Source organism: Pleurodeles waltl, chromosome 7 (assembly GCF_031143425.1).
Source record: "Pleurodeles waltl isolate 20211129_DDA chromosome 7, aPleWal1.hap1.20221129, whole genome shotgun sequence".
NCBI classification, from domain to species: domain Eukaryota; kingdom Metazoa; phylum Chordata; class Amphibia; order Caudata; family Salamandridae; genus Pleurodeles; species Pleurodeles waltl.
This window is the reverse complement of record NC_090446.1, coordinates 406,389,941-406,410,914: the sequence shown is the minus strand read 5'-3', so window position 1 is coordinate 406,410,914 and position 20,974 is coordinate 406,389,941. Positions and strand designations below refer to the sequence as shown.

General features: G+C 45.5%; 1 protein-coding gene across 3 annotated transcripts in view; it reads left to right on the top strand.

Annotated features, from left to right (window-relative positions):
• NDRG3 (NDRG family member 3) overlaps positions 1-20,974 on the top strand; it is an 836,729-nt gene that overhangs the window by 255,488 nt on the left and 560,267 nt on the right. For all 3 annotated transcript variants that reach the window (XM_069243888.1, XM_069243886.1, XM_069243887.1), the window contains 2 exons: positions 9,746-9,832; positions 10,021-10,077. In XM_069243888.1, the coding sequence (XP_069099989.1) occupies positions 9,746-9,832; positions 10,021-10,077 (144 nt within the window). The remainder of the gene's footprint in view (positions 1-9,745; positions 9,833-10,020; positions 10,078-20,974) is intronic.

The following is a 20,974-nucleotide window of genomic DNA, read 5'->3' as shown; positions in this document are numbered from 1 at the left end:
CCAGCAGACCCCCAGCCACAAGCTTCAACTCCACTCCGCACTACTCAATGTCCGATACTGCACCACCTCAAATGATGACTCAACACGATCTTGGAACCCCTCAACTTCCATTCAAACCCAACACCAAAACCACCTTCCGAGAAGCCCTTGACCTACTGACACCCCCCTCCACCCCTGAGCCCCGCCACTGCTTCTACAACTCCATTTCGGACTTCATTGCTCCACTGGTAATCGACTCCTACCTCTACATCTCCCTGGGGAACCTCAACTTCCACCTAGAAGACCCAGATGACGCAAACTGTCTCACTCCTCAAAAACCTGAGCATCATCAGCCTCTCTGTTGGTCGTCATGCACAGTGCAGGACACACACTGGACCCTATTTTCTGCATCAGTGACAGAGCCAAGTTCTCCCACTCCACCACAGTATTGTCCACTTGACCATTGATGGTCTGCCTGAAGCCCAGACAAGAAACCCACCCACTTCTGCCACAGATGAGGGAAAGTCATGGAAACACCCTGGATCGCCGCCCTCAAAGAAGCTACACCCACCCTCGCAGACACCCTCGAATGCCGCGTTCAAAACTTTTCCAACTTGAAAACCTCAGCCGCCGACACCATCGCTGCCCTGAAGAGCACCACCAGCAGCAAGCCCACCAAGCAAGTCAAGTGATTCACCCCTGAACTTCTGATCCTCAAATGCCACTGCGAGAAACTAGAGAGACACCGGCGCTACAACAAAATCCCCACCAACCACGACTCCTTCAGGTCCACCCTTAACAGACACCACCACCTACTCGGGGGAAACTAATAAAGAAGCACTCACCACCTGCTTTAATGCAAGCACCAACCAGGCCAAAGAACTCTTCAGCATTGTCAGAGAATTCTCCTGCTCATCTGCCATAGAGAACGTGATCCACCCCTCCCAAGACCTCTACGACACGCTTTCGGACTACTTTCATCACAAGATGGCCGACATCTACAGCAACTTCGACCCCCAGCCCACTGACCGTGACCACCGAATGGAAGCAACTCTCTGCCGAAGACACCAGCATGACCTTCATCCACTCTGGATCCTCCGCGGACTCCTGCCCGCACCGCTTCTACAACCTAGGAACAGAAGTAATCTGAGTCTCCCTCACAGAAATCCTCAACATCTCCATCTCCACAACCACTGTTTCCGACATCTGGAAACATGCTTAGGTCAAGCGCCTCTGGAAGAAATCATCAGTGGACCCAAACATGCTCAAACTACCACCCCATCTACCTCCTCAGTTTCCCTGACAAATTACAGGAAAAAGCCATCAGCCACCAGCTCGTGGACTACCTCGAAGACCGCAAAATGCTACATTCATCCTAATCCGGCTTCCGGCCTAACCACTGCACCAAGACACCCTTGATCTCAGCAACCAACAACATCAGATTCCTCCTCAACCTAGGGGGAACAGCTGCCCTCATCCTCCTCGACCTTTCAACACCATCTCTCACCACACTTGTCACCAGACTCCACAGCATTGGCATCCAAAACACGCTCAACTGGATCTCCTCCTTCCTCTCTGGCCGAACAGAGGATCCTACTCCCTCCCTTCATCTCCACACCCAAAGACTTCATCTGTGGCATCCCCCGAGGGTCCTTCCTCGCCCCCCACCCTCATCAACACCTATGACTCCACTGGCAGGCATTGCATGCACCCACGGACTCCACAGTCTCCTACGCCGGTGACACCCAGTTCGTCCTCTCCCTCAGACGATGCTGCCACCACTCAAACCAGCTTCCAAAACACCATGACCACATCGCCACATGGATGAGAGGACCAACTGCGTCAAGCTAAATTCAGACAAAATGGAGATCCTCATATTCAGGAACAAGCGCTCTCTCTGGGACGACATATGGTGGCCTGCCCCAGCCACAAATGTAACCTCTGGATTATCCTCAATACCCAACTGACTATGAAGGAACAGATCAACACTGTCTCATCTGCCTGCTTCCACATCACTGCAAGATCTCCCGATAGGGCCCCCATCTCTACCAGGAAAACGGTCACCCAGGCCCTCATCGACAGCCATCTCAACTGTGGCAACGCGCTCTATGCCGGTACAACGAAACGCCTCCAGACACTCCAAAACAGGCAGCAAGACTGGTCCTCCCCAGAAGAACCAGCATCACTCCCCACCTCAGGACCGTCCACTGGCCCCCGTCAAGCAAAGATGCCTTTTCAAGCTCCTCATGTATGCATACAAGGCCCTCTACAATGTCTGTCCCGCCTACATCATCAACCATCTCACATTCCACCGACTGACTAGAGAACTCTGCTCAGCCTTCCTTGCCCAGGCCCATGTCCCCTGCATCCGCTGTGAACCTTGCTGCCAGGTCCTGGAACGACCGTCCCCTCCACCTGCACACCTCCCCTTCTCTGAAGGACTTGAGAAAGCAGCTCAAGACTTGGCTCTTTGACTTCCAACGCCAGCTGGACAAGGCCTGCTGGATCCCTACAGTGCCTGGCGACCCCCCAGGGAGACAAATTTGAACTCTGCAGGTCCCCCTTGATCGATTGAAGTGTTGATCACTAAGACGGCAATGCACAGAAGAGGCATCAGTTGAGTCCATCTCCAGGCCAGGGACTGCATAAAAGTAGCCACCCACTATGTAAAACCACAAAAGAGCAGAAGTATTACCTTGGTGAGTATGGTTAAGGAGGAATTAAACCCAGTGGGGTGGGTGGGTTGTAGATACACAATAGATTCATTGCATGACTTTTGATGCCACTCACAAGGGTGAGGTATTGGCCCTACGTATCAAGTACTGTTTGCTTGACTGTCATGGAAAAGGATCAGTGTAGAAGGATCACCACCCCACAAGATCCCTTGGCATATCCGGCATGGTAGACCCTGTTGTAGCCCTGGCAAAGCAGGAATTGGCAGTGAGTGCCCATCAAGTGCATTTCCTGAAGCATTAGAATGGAAGGGAGGAACCAATGGGTATAGCACAATACCATGGAGCGTTTTATATGATCTAGTAGACCGTTAACGTTCCATGTCAATGTGAAGAGCTGTAAGAGGAGGGCAAATGAATAAGGCAGAGCTGGGCAAGTGAGCCCTGTCAGGGAAGCCACAGATGTCCAGCAGTAGGATGCTGTTATCATGTAGAGATCCATTAGTGTAATGTCTGTTGCCAGTGGATTGGTGTGATGTGACAACATAACTGATTACAGTAAAACAAATAAGTCAATGAAACATACGCACAAAAGGAATGAATAAACCGCTCTCCCCAACAACCCCCACCACCCCATACTTCAGCCATGGAAGCATCTGTCACCCATGAACCTTCAACAAACCCAAGAACCATTACTGAGTCAAACTTGGAGTGGTGGACCCATCCTCATTACAGGATCTCTGAAAGCCAGGGTCAGTAGAAATGCAAACATTAAAAAGGTTACCCTTATGAAAGTCACCCAGCTGCATTGTCCCAGCATAGGACTGGAGGACAATGTAGTCCCATCATCAAGTGGGGGGAGACACTTCCTGCAGTACCCCCTCCCCCAGGACCAGAACCTGAGAGGCCACCTCATTGCTTAGTGGCAGATCAAAGTCCCTCGTCAGCTGCACCAAAGTGTCAGAGCTCAGAGGGGCGTTGCGACATCCCGGGTGGGTCCAGACTCTCCTTTGCTTCTTGACAGCACTTGAGCCAGCCGCCACACAGGCGGCATCAGAACAATCAGGTGCACGTCTCTGGCTGCGAAGCTTTCTCCTCGGTGAACCAGTCCCACCGGTCTCTAGTGTTTCAAAGAAATAAGTCTTATCGGCATAGATCACATTGAGAAGTGCAAGGAATAGGAGCATGTGGGATATGTTTTGGGCATTGAGCTTTTGTTTGACTGCTGCAAAGGAGTGCAGTTTCACCTGCAGTTCCTAATAGAGTCTGGGGAGATTAGGATCCTTGACTCTTGGCGTCTCACGTTCTAGGGGGACTGAGCCTCCAGCATGGTAGTCTCTCTTCGTCAAAATTAAGGATTCAAGCTATTATGGGACTGTGTGGTGCCCCAGGGAGCAGCTTAGGTGTGAGGCTCCTCTGCATGTGCTCCACGGCGAACCAGGGAGAGTTTCTTTTGCCCTCCAGGATTTGGTAGGTTGCATCAAATCCACTCCCTCTAGAAACTCCACAAATTTGAAATTGTTGCACCTTGAATGATTTTCAGTGTCCTCTGCACAATGGCTTAAGTAAGCTGTTTGGGGGAGGAAACAAGAGATAATTCATTCTCTATGGTGGGAATATCCCCTCAGCCTCAATAATTCTGCCAGTGGTGTTCGGCAAGTCCTGGCAGAGGAGCGCTATGTCCTTGTGGCCTTCACCAATTTTAGTTTAAACTGCATTTGGGAGGTGTAGATGCCCTGCATGTTTGTAGCCTGGTCTCCACTGAGTGATGCCTTAACCTTTGTGACCCCTCTACTGGTCCCTGGGTCTTTGGCATATTGGTAAATTCGAGTTTGGGAGAATTGGGGACAAGCAGTCATGTCTTTGTCCATGAATACATTGGAGGGGTACACAAAGGCCCAGCCTGCTTGCCACAAGATATGCTGCAGCATGAGCAGCTAGGCACCGGTGAGGAGTTTGTGATATGTGGGGAGAGGTCGAATTGCAGGAGGAATATTCACGTTGATTGTAGTGATAAGACTATAGGAAGCTAACCTGGTGTGTGATGGGTACCTGTGTTACACCTTATACGAGGTCCAGGGTTCCTCTATTGGTTAAGTGTAGGCAGTGTCTAGAAGCCAGGCTCTCTAGGGGTAGCAGTGGATGAGCAGCCAAGGCTTCTATAGGAGAGATGCAAAGCACATGCAATGCCACTGTAATCACACAGCACTTACACACATGAAAGAAAACACTCAGTGATGCGAAAATAAAGGGTCTTTATTACAGTAACAGTACCAAAACACTAGATAGGGAATACTCCAATAGGAGGTAAGTAAACACATCAAATCTGTACACTAGTAATGAGGAATAGGCATAACTAGCAGTAGAAAACAGTGCAAAACACAGTAGTGACCCTAGGGGGAGCCCAAACCATATACTAAAAAATGGAATGCGCATGTCAGACCACCACATAGGGAAGTGGAATCTGTAGAGGGGAGCTGGGGGGACTAGGAAACCCTAAAAGTAAGTACCAGAGTGCCCCCAGTGACCAGGAAGATACGAGTAAGTTACTGGATTTTCCCCAAACCACTAAAAGGAAGGAAAATAAGGATATTGCAACACCCCAACCAGACTGCAAGAAACCTGTGGTGGATTCCAGAAGAGGAAGACCTGAAAAAGAAGGGGACCAAGTCCAGAAGGCATAGGAGTGTCCCGTGGTGGCAGGAGCCACTACCCACCCATTTGTAGTTGCAAGAGTTGGTCCATGGTATGACACTGTCAGAAATGCAGCCCTGCAGTCAGTGAAGAGTTCCCGGAGGATGAAGTTGACGTCCCACACCGGATGGAAGATTGCAGTCTGTCTGTGGTGTGGAAAAGCCACCAACAAGGCTTCGCAAAGGCAGAAGTTGTGGTGAACGAAAAGTGGAGCTGCCCGGGGATCAGCAAGGTCCAGGAGGACTCAACCCATGAGGGGTGTCCTGGGGGTACCCTCGGCAAGGCAGTGTCCACAGAAGAAAAGGCAGCCCCCACAGGAGACCCACTGGAAGAGGAACCAGGAGTCGCAGAGGAGCCCACGCATCAGAACTGAATAATGGTCCACCGCCACAGGAGAAGCAAGCAGAGGACTGTGCGTCACATGGAAGAGGGCTGGGGCTACACCGGACCCTGAAGATCCCTTGGAGATGCCAACAAGCCCTGGTAGCTGCAAGAGACGCAGTGCTTGGGGGTACTTTCCTGCGTGAGAAGGCAAGGGCTTATCTTCACCAAAGTTGGACATGTGGTAAAGCTGACCAATGGAACCACTTCAGACCACTACCCGTAATGCAGGATCCACGCAGCCAGTTGTTGTAGTTGGTTCCTGCGGATGTAGGGAAGTGACTCATTCACTCCAAGGGAGATTCCTTCTTCCCTCTCATACAAACTGAAGACTTGTCATCCTCGGAGCATGCACAGCTGGGGAAATGTTGCAGAAGCTGGAAAGAGACGTGGAAACAATGTTGCAAACAGAGTCTTCATCATGGATGCGGTTTGTCGGTTCCTGGAGGGTCCAGTCACAGTTCCAGTGGCCAGAAGTCAGAGTAGTGGTTGCAGAGAAGTCCTGCTGGAATCTTGCAAGCCAAATCGGAGAACCCACCCAAAAGGGAGACCCTAAATAGCCCAGGAAGGGGGATTGTTCACCTAGCCAGGTGACCACCTATCAGGAGGGGGGCTCTGACATCACCTGCCTGACGTGGCCGCTCAGATGCTCCCAGAGGCCTCTGCCCACCTTGAATTCAAGATGGTAGAATTAAGGGACCATTTGGATGAGCTCAGGGCACCACCCTGGGGTGGTGATGGACGGGGGAGTTGTCCTCCCCTTTTCATTATCCAGTTTCATGCCAGAGCAGGGACTGGACCGGTACAGACTGGTTTATGCAAGGAGGGCACCAAATGTGCCCTTCAAAGCATACCAGTGGTTTGGGGAGGCTACCCTCTCTCAAGTCATGTAAGACTTATTTTTATTTTATAAACCGCCTACCAAAGCAAAGTGCAGCCACTCTGTAGAATTGTAGGCCACAGCGCCATCTGGAACGTTTCCCGTGCACCCAGTGTACTGTCCCCTACTGTAGTCAGCCGCAGGAAAAGGCAGCATGTGGGACCCTCCAATGGCCCACTGGGCTGATTCTCAGCCCCAGGCCGCCTCCTCACTCAAGCTGTGCAGTCAATGATATCCAGAGGGGAAGTTGGTAGCTGGCAAAAGGGAGCGATTTTACCAAGGGCTGGATCCTTGTGGCCTCTCCTTTCGCTGGCGGGCACTTGCAGATTCACAGGCTGCTCTGGCAGAAACACAGATGCCTCAGGAGCATGCTTGGGGATAGGGAACCTCATTGTACAGCAGCAGATGACAGAGGGGTTCGAAGTGCATTCAGTGTGTCCGCCATCTGGACGCCCCAAGCCATGCCCTCATATACTTTGTTTTAGAGAAGTTTATCTCCAACCTGCAGTCAGTGGAGAACTCCACAAAGCGGTCCATTAGGACTCGTAACCCTCTAGGGGTTTTGAAACCAGCAGCATATCGTCTGCAAACAGTAACACAGGAACACTGCTGTCTACAAGTATTGGAGAGTCATCCAAATATGTTCTTACATCATTTAGATACAAGCTATATTATGACTAGACCAGATCACATCCCTTCACACTCCTTTTTTTTTTTATTTTTTTTATGGGGATGCATTCTGTCAGTTTGCCCAAACTACCCCACCGCACTCGATAGTAATTCCCATTATGTAGACTGATTAATATTGATAGTACATTACTAGGGATCTCTATCCTCTTCAAAACTACCTAGAGCATTTTATGTAGTACTAAATCAAATGCAAACGTTAGGTCCACAAAAGTGGCTTAAAAGTGACTCATTTAGAGCCAGGGTTTTCCAATATATGGTTAAAAACCTGATTGACAGTTGTAAAATTTTTTAAGAAGACGGCCTGCAGAGTTGATTTCGAAGCTGTATATTTGTATAGCTCCACAAAATGTTTGTACCAGACCTTCAGTTGAAAGAAATTATCTATATAATTCTGATACCACTTCCTTTGGCCACTAATATGCTACAAAGTTGGATTGTCGTTCTTTACTGCGGAGTAGGTCCTGCCAATGTCGCTCATCCCAGTGCCTCCATGCCGCTTGATGTGGTGATTTATTTACCTTCCTAGCTTCATTTACACGTCTGTTTTTTACTTTGTATTGCTTCCACTAAATTGCTTTTAGCACTTTTGCTTTCCTTATTGAACCAAGAACAGTTTAAATTAGCATTTTTAGGAGTAAGTCTTGCGTTTCTCTGGAAGATCTCTTAGAGGCAAAATGAGTATAGAGACAAGGGCATTGAAACCATCACAGGTGTTGGGTGCTACAGTTGCTTGGTAGTTTCAATCAGCTCTCTATGTATATATTGTCCATCACTTCTCACAGTTGTTCTACTGGCACCCGTTTAATGGATCGTTTTGCTGTTTGAGACCCGTATTTTCCTAGTTGGCAGCTGACACCCTAGTCCCTGCACGTCCTTAATGATGTCATTCATAGCATAGTACAAGGATTTATGGCCTCTACCGCATCTCTTACCTTCATATTGATCACATCTCTGCATAAGTGGAGATCCACCAGGATCTAGGCTAGTCTGCGTGTGCAGTGAATTTTATTAAAGGTGTGGAAACCACCAATGTCAGAACGGGTCCAACCATTACAGTCCCTGTTAAGTTGCTAAGGAAGACAGCTGGAGGGCAGAAGTCCACTTTTTTTTTTTTTGTCGAGCGTGCAAGCGCTTTGACCTGTTGTAAGTATTTTGGGCTTTTAACCATGCCCATCAGTTTCACTTGTTTGTGGGCTTGCCTTTCCAAAATCCCTTATCTTTGGTAAATGCTTTACATTTGTCCCTCCTTGAGGCGGTTTTATCGCCTTGCAGACTGCCCCTTTTACATGGATAATTGCACGATTGCTGATATGTCTGACTGTGAGCGAACTTCTTTTTCCTTTTGTGTCTCTCCTTTGCACTCATGGCACTTTGAATCAGCTTGAATTTGTCACCAGGAAAGTCCAGTTAGGAATTTACAACCCTAATAGCTCGAACTCCAGCGAATGCAAGACCCATTCCATTGAAAATGCTTGTTTTGTTCTGGAGGTAGTGTGAGGTTTGGGTACAGCCCATTTCTTAGCTTCCTCCTCTATGATCGATCTTTCGTTACTGTCTTGGTATTCAAAAGAAAAATCATAACCTGCTGTATAACCGTTCCCTGAAGTACTTCCGTTATATTAAGGTTATACTGAATCAAAACATTATACGGAAATCTTTGTATGCTTTTTTACGACAATCTCCACGAAACAGACTTGGACGAGACAGACAAAAAAAAATTAAAGCAATAAATAAATGCAAATCCTATGCTGCCCGGATATGCATACTTCTAAATGTGTTCATGCCGCTTTATCCAGTTTATATACTTAGTGGAGTACAATTGCTAATAGTGTGCTCTTAGTAAAATTATTTGTGTGGAATTTTCTTTAAAATGTTTGCTCACTTGTGGATTAAGACTACTATGAATCGGTTACTATTTGAACTTTAGATGTATGTCATTCATTTATTCTTTATACTTATGTTTATATTCTCTATATATTCGATATTTTGCATGTTTTTAAATAATCTGGTAACGACTGTGCTGTGAAGTGACCCCATGACTTGTTGCCAATAGGTAGAACCTCCAAATATGTCTCATAGGGACAGCAGTCACATAATTCCTGGATGTCGCTGCATTCACCACAATGCCAAGCCGTTGGGACATTTTTATGCTTCTGTGAGGTTGTTTCAAACAGCTCGCATGAATCATCAGTGTAGCACAAATGTACTTAATTACCAAAAATTCAAGCTGGGCTCTTGTGTTACGATTGGTCCCTAAAGGGAATGGTTAACTTTTTGGTCCAGTGGCCGACATCAATTCATGGGAACACCATCCATGCATTCTATTTCAGAATTATCCTCCGTTTCAAATTTTTTCTGAAGAGGAATCCCATTTAATTTAAAATGCCCTTTTGAGTGGCTTTAAGCATATTTGTTAGAAAGCAAATTATTGTTTTCTTTTTGATTTTAGCTAAACTATGCTGAATTGGTTGAAGGTCTTGTGCTACTGAACATAGATCCTTGTGCAAAAGGGTGGATTGACTGGGCAGCTGGCAAGGTAATATTTACATCAGAAGTCTGGTTTATGTGAAGCATTTTGTTTACATTTAAAAATTGCCCATGGAATATACAGTGTACACCATATAAAGCTGTGCTGTTAATATATCCTTTCTTCCTCGTAGCTGTTTGTTCTTAGCGTGTTCGTTAACTTGATTGATGATTTGCAAATATTGTTTTTTTGTTTAGCTATCTGGTTGGACTACGAACATAGTAGATATTGTGCTGGCCCATCATTTTGGTCATGTAAGTGGAAATTAATTTCTTTATTATTCTGTAGTTCTCGCTCAGGAGCAGCATTATTTCATTCTGATCACATTGTAGAAGCACAGTGTGTCCATTGTTTATTCGTAGTTCGCCTTAAAATTATCTTATGGTTTGTCACAATGGGTTTATATTTCACGTTTAGGTATGCCTGTTCTAACTCATGTCCCGAGATAAAGGTGTGTGTAGAAAAAAAACACTAAAAGTAAATAATTCGTCTAACTATTTTATTTTCCATGTGGCCTAATTTAGTCCTCTGCGTACAAATATCTAACATTTTAAAAACCGGCGAATGAGTGAGCATTAGAGAGAAGGAAGGGTGATGTAAGGAAAAGTTGTAGCTTCTCACCCAAGGGTATGTCATGGATGTTATTAGGGAGCTGAGGGAAAATTAGTGTTTGATATAGGGCTAAAAAAATAAGCTTAATGATACCTAGCGTTTCTTCACACGCAATACCTAATAGCATTTTGTCTCAAGTATACTGAACCTGCTACAAAATAAAGTTGACACATCTCCGCAATGTTTAGCTGCTCAATTTCTCCTCCACATGTTTTTCTTAAATTCAAGACCAATGTTATTTCTGTTAATTTTCCACCTGTGAAAAGGCATATTGGGTAATTTAAATGTGGTTGTGAAGGAGTCAAGAGAAAAAGATAATGTATATGTTTTGTAATTATTACTGTGTCGGTCCCCCCTCACCCCCCCCAAGGTGATTCTGAGCCCTTTCTTCTTGGGAGTGTACAGCATCTAGGCATCATCATGAGAACATTACAGATCTGGGTATAAGGCCATCTTAGTTCCTGCATTCCTTAGCTGCTGCCTATTGGCTGCACGTGGCTAAAGGTTGCAAAAATTGCTTTCCACCCTGATAGTCTTTCATTAATATATTTTTACATCTGGATTTATTTTTTCTGTTCTCCATGTCGTGAAGTCCTTTGTGGATTGTGTATTGTTTTCATCTCTTAACAGAACTAGTTGTGTGATTAGTCACCTATTGCCAATGCATATCACAAGGTTCGTAGATAGTTGCCGCTGATCTACTTTTCACTGCGTAGAGTTCTGCTTTTTAAGGCATTACGTACCTGGAGGGGTTATCCAGCAGTTGTTATTGAGGAGGAGTTTTTGGTTCTCTTTGTTGTCTGTAACATAGATTTCTAGATTTTCCTCCACCCTAATCTCTCACAGCTATGCTTTGTGGAAATGTAATTTTCACACTTAGGCATCATAAGATAATGTGCTTTTAATCCCTAATTATTGGTTCTCTATGTATAAATACAAATGTCTGCCTTGTACTGTTTCGCCCATCTTGCCACTTCTTGTGCTGCTCTGTCATGATGCTCCAGCCTCTCTCTGCACTGCAGAGTCTTTTTGCATGAATAAGTTAACTAGGAAAGCAAATATAACTCAAAGATAGTGGAAAGAAGAGCGTCTTCATTCCTGGTGTTGGATCAAGTAAAATGAACACAGATTAGAAGACCTCACTTTAATCAAGACTTGTCCATTAATAGACTTACCAAACAAGTTAAGTGTCCAGATAATACACAATTTTGAGGTACTTGTGAATGAAACCCTATTTCTTTTCTTGATTAATATTTTTAACACTTCTCTTTTTTATCTTAGTTAAAGCTGCCTGGTACTAATGGCTTGTCCAAATAATGTTAGAATGCTTGCTTTCTTTGTCTGCTTTAAATGAGGTCCCTGTATTAGAACAAATAGATTTGCTTCTGGAAGTTAGTTTCAAAGTGAACTTCAGCTAGCTCATGACACTTCTCATCTCTGTGTGTGTGTGTGCGTGAGTCTTTTTTATATGTATAGATTAGTCAGACTGCAGCCCGTGCAATCTTCTTGTTAGATTTACAACCTTAAGAGACACCAGTTGTAAGTTGTGTGCTGTCTTTGCATGAACAATGGTAATGGAAACGGATTTATACATTTGTATGTTTTTTTAATTTTATTTGTATAGCTATGTCACTGAGTGAGGACTGCTCATAAGCTATCCATAGTTTTGTTTTGTAAGAACATGATACACAAGCCAAGCCTTTTGATAACCAAGTGATGCTGTAACTTACAGGGCTTCAGCTCCAAGATGGAGTTACTTTCTGAATGTGAACAATGTAACAGTTGATTATTGCTATCACATTTGTAATTTTTAGACAATTAGAAAAATTACACCTTTACTCAAGACGAGGATATGGATGGTGAAGATTTTGTTGTGATTACCCAGGTACATGCTATGATGAATGGTGCTTTTACTGAGGAGTGTGTGTGTGTGTGTGTGTGTGTGTGTGTGTGTGTGTGTGTGTGTGTGTGTGTGTGTGTGTGTGTGTGTGTGTGTGTGTGTGTGTGTGTGTGTGTGTGTGTGTGTGTGTGTGTGTGTGTGTGTGTGTGTGTGTGTGTGTGTGTGTGTGTGTGTGTGTGTGTGTGTGTGTGTGTGTGTGTGTGTGTGTGTGTGTGTGTGTGTGTGTGTGTGTGTGTGTGTGTGTGTGTGTGTGTGTGTGTAATATAGAAACCATGAGGTGTTGGCCAAGATTGTCAAATACATTCAAGAGTCATGGCCTAAACAATACCATGTAGTGAGGAGAAAGTTCTCTATAGCCACATAGTCTATGCCTTTACTATGGGTAAAGGTATTTTAAGAAGATTTGATTGGGCCTCCCAATGTAAGAAGGGTGCTGGTGATAGCCCTGAAGGGCTTGTTGAGATGCCTGCCATGAAACAGCAAATAAGTCACAATTTGTACTGCCCTGTTTTATACCAAGTGGAGAGCATCATTTTATGGTTCAACTCTATTTTTTAACGTTTTCAATGAACACATACGCCTATTGTGTTGACATTTTAGTTTTAGCTCCATGCACGTTATTTTAGCACACTAGGCCTGCCGCTGTGTACTTTAACCTAGATATATTTTATTCAGCTTTGTTTATTATTTTAACAATAGCCACATTTGCAATCTTGTTTTATTTCTCTCGATCTAGCTGTTCTTTGCCTAGGCCAGCACTGCGTTCTTAAACAACACATTTCTTGCACTCTGTGCTTTTTCGCAAGGCTGCAGTAAGATAGGTTGTCGCTAAATGTGGTAACGATTTGTCTATGGTATTCGTAGAACATCAGCTGTTTTTCTATTAAAAAACACTTCTCCATCCCATACATGTTAGAGGGAGATTCCAACCAGATGACCACGACTGTATGCTGATTGCTGAACGCTTCACTGCTTATGTAGGCTTCAGGCCTCTTGCTCAGGTATGGGGGATGATGTCTTCCCAGGGGAAACTGAAGGGCAGAACTGGAGCTTAACATGCTGTGCTCTAACATAGCCTAAGTAGGAATTATTTTAATGACTCTAGTGACATGGTAGCGTTATTTTTATATTTTACTCTCCTTGTCACAATTTTTATTCTGTTATGCTTCATCATCCTAGTTATTGCAGTACATGCTTTATTACCTAAGATGCAGTTGCTTCATTAAAACTTTATTGAAACATACACTGATTGTCCTTGTATATGTGAGACTAATGTAAATGAGGGAAAGTGATGCGATCTGAATGACCACGATTTCGCTGAGGAGTCAATTGTCAAGCGCTCGGCTGCCCGAGCATCCGTGCTCTTGGGTGGAGATGAGGCACTGCTATTTAGCCAGAGCAAAACCCGGATTACCACGACAGGTGTAACCTGTAGTTGGATAGACTCAGTCCCCCACACCGTAGGTGATTCTGCCGCTCAAATCCAGTAGTCTCATTAGAACAATGAGAGCCTACCAACACGGCACCGTCAACGTTTTGTCAGGCTCTAATTTTTGGGTCCTCCGGAGTATCTGTCGTACTACATACAAAGACACCACAGTAGTATACACGGTGACGTCTGTGGTATTGAGGATTGTCGTCATCCACTAAGTACGGAGTAACTTACTAACGCTGTAGGTTGTTCAAGCTTGAACCATTAAAAGGATAATCAACATTTGGTGTGTTTATCTCTGAACAAAATTTACCATTCATTATGGCAAACCTGCAATGGGTAGGAATTGCAGTCAATGAGACCACCCCTTACTGCACAGTTATTGGCACATGGCCTAACGGCCCAGGGGGGGGTCACATTTGTTGTTAAGGCTCATCCAGCCTATAGGACAGAATTTCTTTTATTCTTATGTCACATTTCCAGCAGCTGATGGGAACACAAATACATTTACACTATACACTTGCAAATATACCTGCACAATACAGAGCATATGCATATCTAGAAATACCTCTATCTTATCAACAACATAATAATTGGCTTGATGCTGCTCTACCCCACACAATTATTTTTTACATGTTAGGTCCTCTAATTAATGATGGTCGTTCCTGGCCTTTATTGGCCACTTATTCATTTCACCCTGATGCAGCAACCTTGGCAGTAGCTGAAGTCCACCGCTTATATGCTGAGCTGACGGAAATATATAGGCGATTAGTACAGTTTGTAATGCAAACATTAAATACAAACCTAGTACGTGCTGCTCCGGTGCACCCACATGCAGTAACGCCAGGCATTAATCCTGCGACTATACATTCAATCATGGGTAAAGTATCCGCCAAACAAGAAGAAATTCCCTTTTGGTTAGCTAAAAAAATAAACGCACTGGAAGCAGTATTTCCCCATACGGGACCTCAGGATAAGCATAGAATATTAACTATGTGCTTGCCATTTGGGATGGTTCCCACCATAGATAACTGCAACACTTGAGGCATGGTATTTGCCATGCTCTATACTACCGCACATGGTACACCGACCCTTGCCAATTTACTGGAAGTGTTAAAACAAATTCAAGACGAATACGGGCGGTCAGAGCGAAGAACTGAGTACGTGAAACAGAGACCGGAATCGCAACTGTAGAAAGTTGGCTCTGTATATACTATTTCAAAGTAAGAAATAGTGTGTACGGAGTCCAAGGGTTCCCCTTAGAGGTAAGATAGTGGCAAAAGTAGATAATTCGAATGCTCTATTTTGTGGTAGTGTGGTTGAGCAGTAGGCTGATCAGAGGGTAGTGTTAAGCATTTGTTGTACACGCAGGCAATAAATGAGGAACACACACTCAAAGACAAATTCCAGGCCAATAGGTTTTTATATAGAAAAATAGCTTTTCTTAGTTTATTTTAAGAACCACACGTTCAAGATTTGAAGTAAATATATAAAATGCAAGGTACTTCACACAGGTAAGTTAGGAACTTTGAATTAGAGCAATATCATATAAAGTTTTTGTTAAAATGGCAATAAGCTATTTTAAAAGTGGACACTGCAAAAATCAACAGTTCCTGGGGGAGGTAAGTAAAGGTTAGGTTGTGAGGTAAGTAAAACACTTACCAGTCTCAGTTCCTGGGCATAGGCAGCCCACTGTCGGGGGTTCAAGGAAACCCCAAAGTTACCACACCAGCAGTTCAGAGCCGGTCAGGTGCAGAGGTCAAAGAGATGCCCAAAACACATAGGCGCCTATGGAGAACAGGGGTGATCCGGTTCCAGTCTGCAAGCAGGTAAGTACCTGCGTCCTCGGGGGGCAGACTAGGGGGGTTTGTAGAGCACTGGGGGGGGGGGGGGGGGGGGCACACAAGTAGGCACAAAAAACACCCTCAGCGGCATAGGGGCGGCTGGGTGCAGTGTGATAAGCAGGCATCGGGTTTTAGATAGGATTCAATGGAGGGACCTGGAGATCACTCTAGCGGTGCAGGCCGGCACAGGGGGTCTTTTCAGGACAACCACCACCTGAGCTAGGCAGAGGGTTGCCTGGGGGGTCACTCCTGCACTGTGGTTCAGTTCCTTCAGGTCCTGGGGGCTGCGGGTGCAGTGCTTGTTCCAGGCATCAGGTCTCTTGTTACAGGCAGTCGCGGTCAGGGGGAGCCTATGGATTCTCTCTGCAGGCGTCGCTGTGGGAGCTCAGGGGGGTCCTACTCGGGCGCAGTCACAGGGGAGTCCTCCCTGTGGTGTTGGTTCTCTGGATCTCAAGCCGGGGGCCTCGGGTGCAGAGTGGGAATTCTCACGCTTCCGGCGGGAAACGTGAAGTCTTTAAAGTTGAAGAAAAGTTGCAATTTCGTTGCAGATTGTTGAGCAGAGCCGCTGCTCATGGGAGTTTCTTGGTCCTGGGGGTCAGGGCAGTCCTCTGAGGCTTCAGAGGTCGCTGGTCCCTGTTGGATGCGTCGCTGGTTGCAGGTTTTCAACTTTGGAGACAGGCCAGTAGGGCTGGGGCCAAAGCAGTTGTCGTCGTCTGTCGTCTCTGGAGGCTTGTAGGTCAGCAGTCCTCCTTTGTAGTTCAGGTTGCAGGAATCAGATTTCCTGAGTTCTGGGGTGCCCCTAAATACTAGATTTAGCGATGTGTTTAGGTCTGGGAGGGCAGTAGCCAATTGCTACTGTCCTGGAGGGTGGCAACACCCTCTTTGTGCCTCTTCCCTTTGGGGAGGGATTGCACATCTCTAATCCTATTGGGGGAATCCTCCAAACTTAAGATGGATGATATCTAAAGGCAGCTGTCACCTCAGCTCAGGACACCTTAGGGGCTGTCCTGACTGGTAGGGGACACCTCCTTGTTTTTATCATTATCTCCTCCAGCCTTGCTGCTAATAGTGGGGGCAGTGGCCGGAGGGGCGGGCATCTCCACTAGCTGGGATGCCCTGGGGCACTATAACAAAGGGGGTGAGCCTTTGAGGCTCACCGCTAGGTGTTACAGTTCATGCAGGGGGAGGTGTGAAGCACCTCCACCAAGTACAGGCTTTGTTCCTGGCCACAGAGTGACAAAGGCACTCTCCCCATGTGGCCAGCAACTTGACTGGTTTGTGGCATGCTGGCAGGAACTGGTCAGCCTACACTGGGAGTCTGATTGGTATTCAGAGGGCATCTCTAAGATGTTACTGGCATCAGTGTGCATTTATTGTGCTGAGAAGTTTGATACCAAACTTCCCAGATTTCAGTGTAGCTATTATGGAATGGTGGAGTTTGTGTTTGACCAACTCTCAGACCATAAACTCTTATGGCTACCCTGCACTTACAATGTCTAAGGTTTTGCTTAGACACTGTAAGGGCATAGTGCTCATACACATATGCCCTCACCTGTGGTATAGTGCACCCTGCCTTAGGGCTGTAAGGCCTGCTAGAGGGGTGACTTACGTATGCCACAGGCAGTGTGAGGTTAGCATGGCACGCTGAGGGCAGTGCCATGTCGACTTAGTCTTTTTCTCCCCACCAGCACACACAAGCTGTGAGGCAGTGTGCATGTGCTGAGTGAGGGGTCCCCAGGGTGGCATAAGACATGCAGCCCTTACAAACCTTCCCTGGCATCAGGGCCCTTGGTACCTGGGGTACCAGTTACAAGGGACTTATCTAAGTGCCAGATCTGTGCCAATTGTGGAAACAAAGATACAGTTTAGGGAAAGAACACTGGTGCTGGTGTCTGGTTAGCAGGGTCCCAGCACACTTTCAATCAAAACTTAGCATCAGCAAAGGCGAAAAGTCAGGACATAAGCATGCCAAGGAGGCATTTCCTTACAACAACGCTCTACAGAAGTTGTTCTTAAAAAACAAAGAGAAACTTCCCCAACAAAAACCCCAATTCAAAAAGAAAAAGGTGGCAGCAGTTGCAGTCCGACATGCCACTCACAAAGGGCTCTATTGAAGAACAATAAGTGAGCATTAGTGCTTTTAGACAGCATGGAAGAGGTCACAGTAGTTCACCGGAATCTTCTAGAGCATCTGGAGGTGAAAGCAACTGATGACTTCCTATGAGTTGAAACAGCGGACATGCGTGTATCTACACCAGATAGGGTGTACAAAGTAAAGCTACAGTTAGAAGAGACATTGAGCGCACAATCGATGCAATCTTTTGGGACCGTGATGTAAACATATGACATTCTACTTGCCGAAAGAGATTGGCCACATGAATTTGTCTGTACCTGCCCACATGGGGAAGATGTTTTCAAACCTTCTTTCTTGCCCCTTGTTCCAGAGGAGCTTGCAGAATCCTATGCCATTGAGTGGGCATTGGCGCAGGCAGGCACCTGCGTTATATCGCAACCATGTAGGATGGGATAAAGATTCCCCCTATCATGTAATCCCTATTAAAAATCATCCCCAACCACAACCCCAGTATCCAATTAAAGTTGATGCAAAGGCACCAGTGAGGGAAATCCTCACACAACTGGAGTACCAGGGCATAATTGAACCATGTGTCTCACCAATGAATAATCCCTTATTCCCAGTAGCTAAACCGGACCATTCATATAGAATAGTCTTAGACTACAGACATTTAAACAGTCATACAGGCACATATGGTATACAAAACTCACATAGCACAGCACTCATGAACAACATAGTGCGCAAGAAATACAAAACACTGAACACTTCCAATGTTTTTTTTCTGCCAGAATATAGTGCCTGAGACTAGAGACGTAACAAGTTTCAGCACACGAGGCTCCCTGAAAGAATTCTGTTTACCCCAGGGCTACAAGAACAGTCTAGAACTGTTCGCTGCTCGTGTGACTTTAATATTGCATGACATTGACCCTGAAGCATTGTCCTATGTCGATGATATTTATCTCACGGATGATGATTTGCTGCAACATCTAAGATGGGTAGCCCGCATTGTTGTAGGATTTGCTGAATTTGGCTATAAATTCAACTTCAAGAAAACAAAAATAGCCTTTCTTAGCATCCTGTTTTGGGAATATGAGCTATCAAGTGACGGAAAGAGCCTAGCGCCACAATTCTTGAAAAAAAAAATTGCAAAGGTACAACCTCCAAATACAAATTTTAAAAACTGCAAACCCTATTGGGTTTCTCATATTTTGGCAGAACTTACATTCCTGATTATGCATCACGCATAAAACCTTTATATGACTTAAAACGTCCTGACTTTTCAAGTGAATTTTGGACAGTCAAACACACGCATTCTTAGAGCTTTGCAAACAAGACATGGTTGCAGAACAACACTTACACACAAGGGACAACAAAAAAACACCTGGTCATCAGAGTAATTGCTGGTGCCATTAGTTTCACCTGTGTAACTTTCAATGAGGGTGAGACAGACCTGATTGCATACAACTCACTTTTGTATTCAGCAGCAGAACAACGCTTTGCTCTCACTGACAAAATTTTCACTGCTGTTCAGATGACCGTCATTAAAGAAAGACCACTGGCCCTGGGGAAACGCACTATTGTCGTCTCTTCAGTTCCAGCCCTTGAGGCTGTTACCAAAGCCAGCATTCCAAACGATAAAGCATTACGTCCACGTTTGATTCAATGGGTAACGTCTTTGACAGCCACTGATGTTGACTTCCTTTTTGACCCAAAATTACAAACTCAAGAATTTTTGCCTTATGAACTAGAACACCCAGTTCCAGGAAATACACCGCCTATTGATCAATATCAAAGAATCATGTACACCAGTGGCTCAGCACAACCTGCAATTGGCACAAAACATCAATACTCCGCTGCTTGTGCAGTCTTAAGTGGCTTCATGGAAGATAATAAATTTGGTCCCCAAAGTACATTCATGCGTACCCTAGGGGATTGCACAATTAGCAGAGCTAACGACTCTGGTGATGGCCCTGGAACATACGGATCCTGCACAGCTAACACTGATTGTTTGTGATTCATACTATTGTGTCCAGTCCTTTAATGAATACCTTTGTTACTGGTACCAGAATGGGTTCAGAGATTCCAAAGGCAACACCATTAAACACAGACTTCTGTGGGGGAAAGTAGCGGATCTGAAGGAAACCCTACCAAACGCTCATATTGCACATACACTTGAACACCAGCGCGTTGTAATACACGTTGCTGGAAATACACTGGCTGATGAAGAAGCCAAATCAGCAGTAGCTATGACTGCTGTTGCTGCAGTAACCCGTTCTGGAACTAAACCGGACAATGACATATGGGCTGCCGTGAAAGCTACAGCTGAAGGCACACCCTATCCAAAAGCATTTCCTGCTAAATATTCCTACCAAATGGGAGGCTGCCTTGACACTGAAGTAAAAATACCAGGCGTCTGGGTTAGGGAAATTCCCAACAAAGACATGAGATCCGGGTTGATTAAAGCAGCGCGTGAGGGTGTAGCATCTGCTCATGCTGGTGTGGCACCTACAATAGCATTATTGCAAGCACGGTATTGGTTGCCCGGTCTATACAAACCGGCCGAGCACAATTTCATTCGTTGTGACATCTGCCAACAAATTAAGGCTTCCACTGCTAAACGCCCACCGCAGAAACCCTCCTAATTTCCAACAAACCATTACAATGTATGTACTTGGACCATTGTGGTCCCCTAACACCGGATAGTGCACACAAATAAATTTTAGTCGATGTTGACTCTTGCTCCAGATTTCTATGGGTGTGGCCACAACGATCGGCTGACCCTCGGACTGTTGTTAAAGATTTGCATATCTTTATTAGTACATAGGCAGTTGCGGCTTTCCACTGAGGCCAGGGCCCTGCTTTCACCTCCAGGGCATTCAGAGGACGCCATGGCTTCATTAGGGGTCCAACTCCATTACTCGTCTCCAATAGGAAATAGTGTTGTGGAGCGACAAAACTGTGATTTAAAGCAGTCCTCAACAGCCAGAGTCTTAGGTACGTTTTGTAGTTGGCTTAATCACCTGTATGGAGTCCAGATAGCACTTAACATTCTGCCTAGAAGGTCCCTGGGAGGTTGTACTTCATATGAGTGCCTGTTTGGAACTCACATGTATGTTCCAGATCTTGATGGTCCTGGTGTGGAGGCGGCAGAAACACCTTTTGACATAAATGAACATGTCACTGTCTTGCAGGAATTACTACAGTTCTGGGACAACAACTCTTCTGCCAGTGCTGCCTCTGTAGGAATTAAGGATTTACCAATAACACCTACCGGTTGGATTCCTGAAGT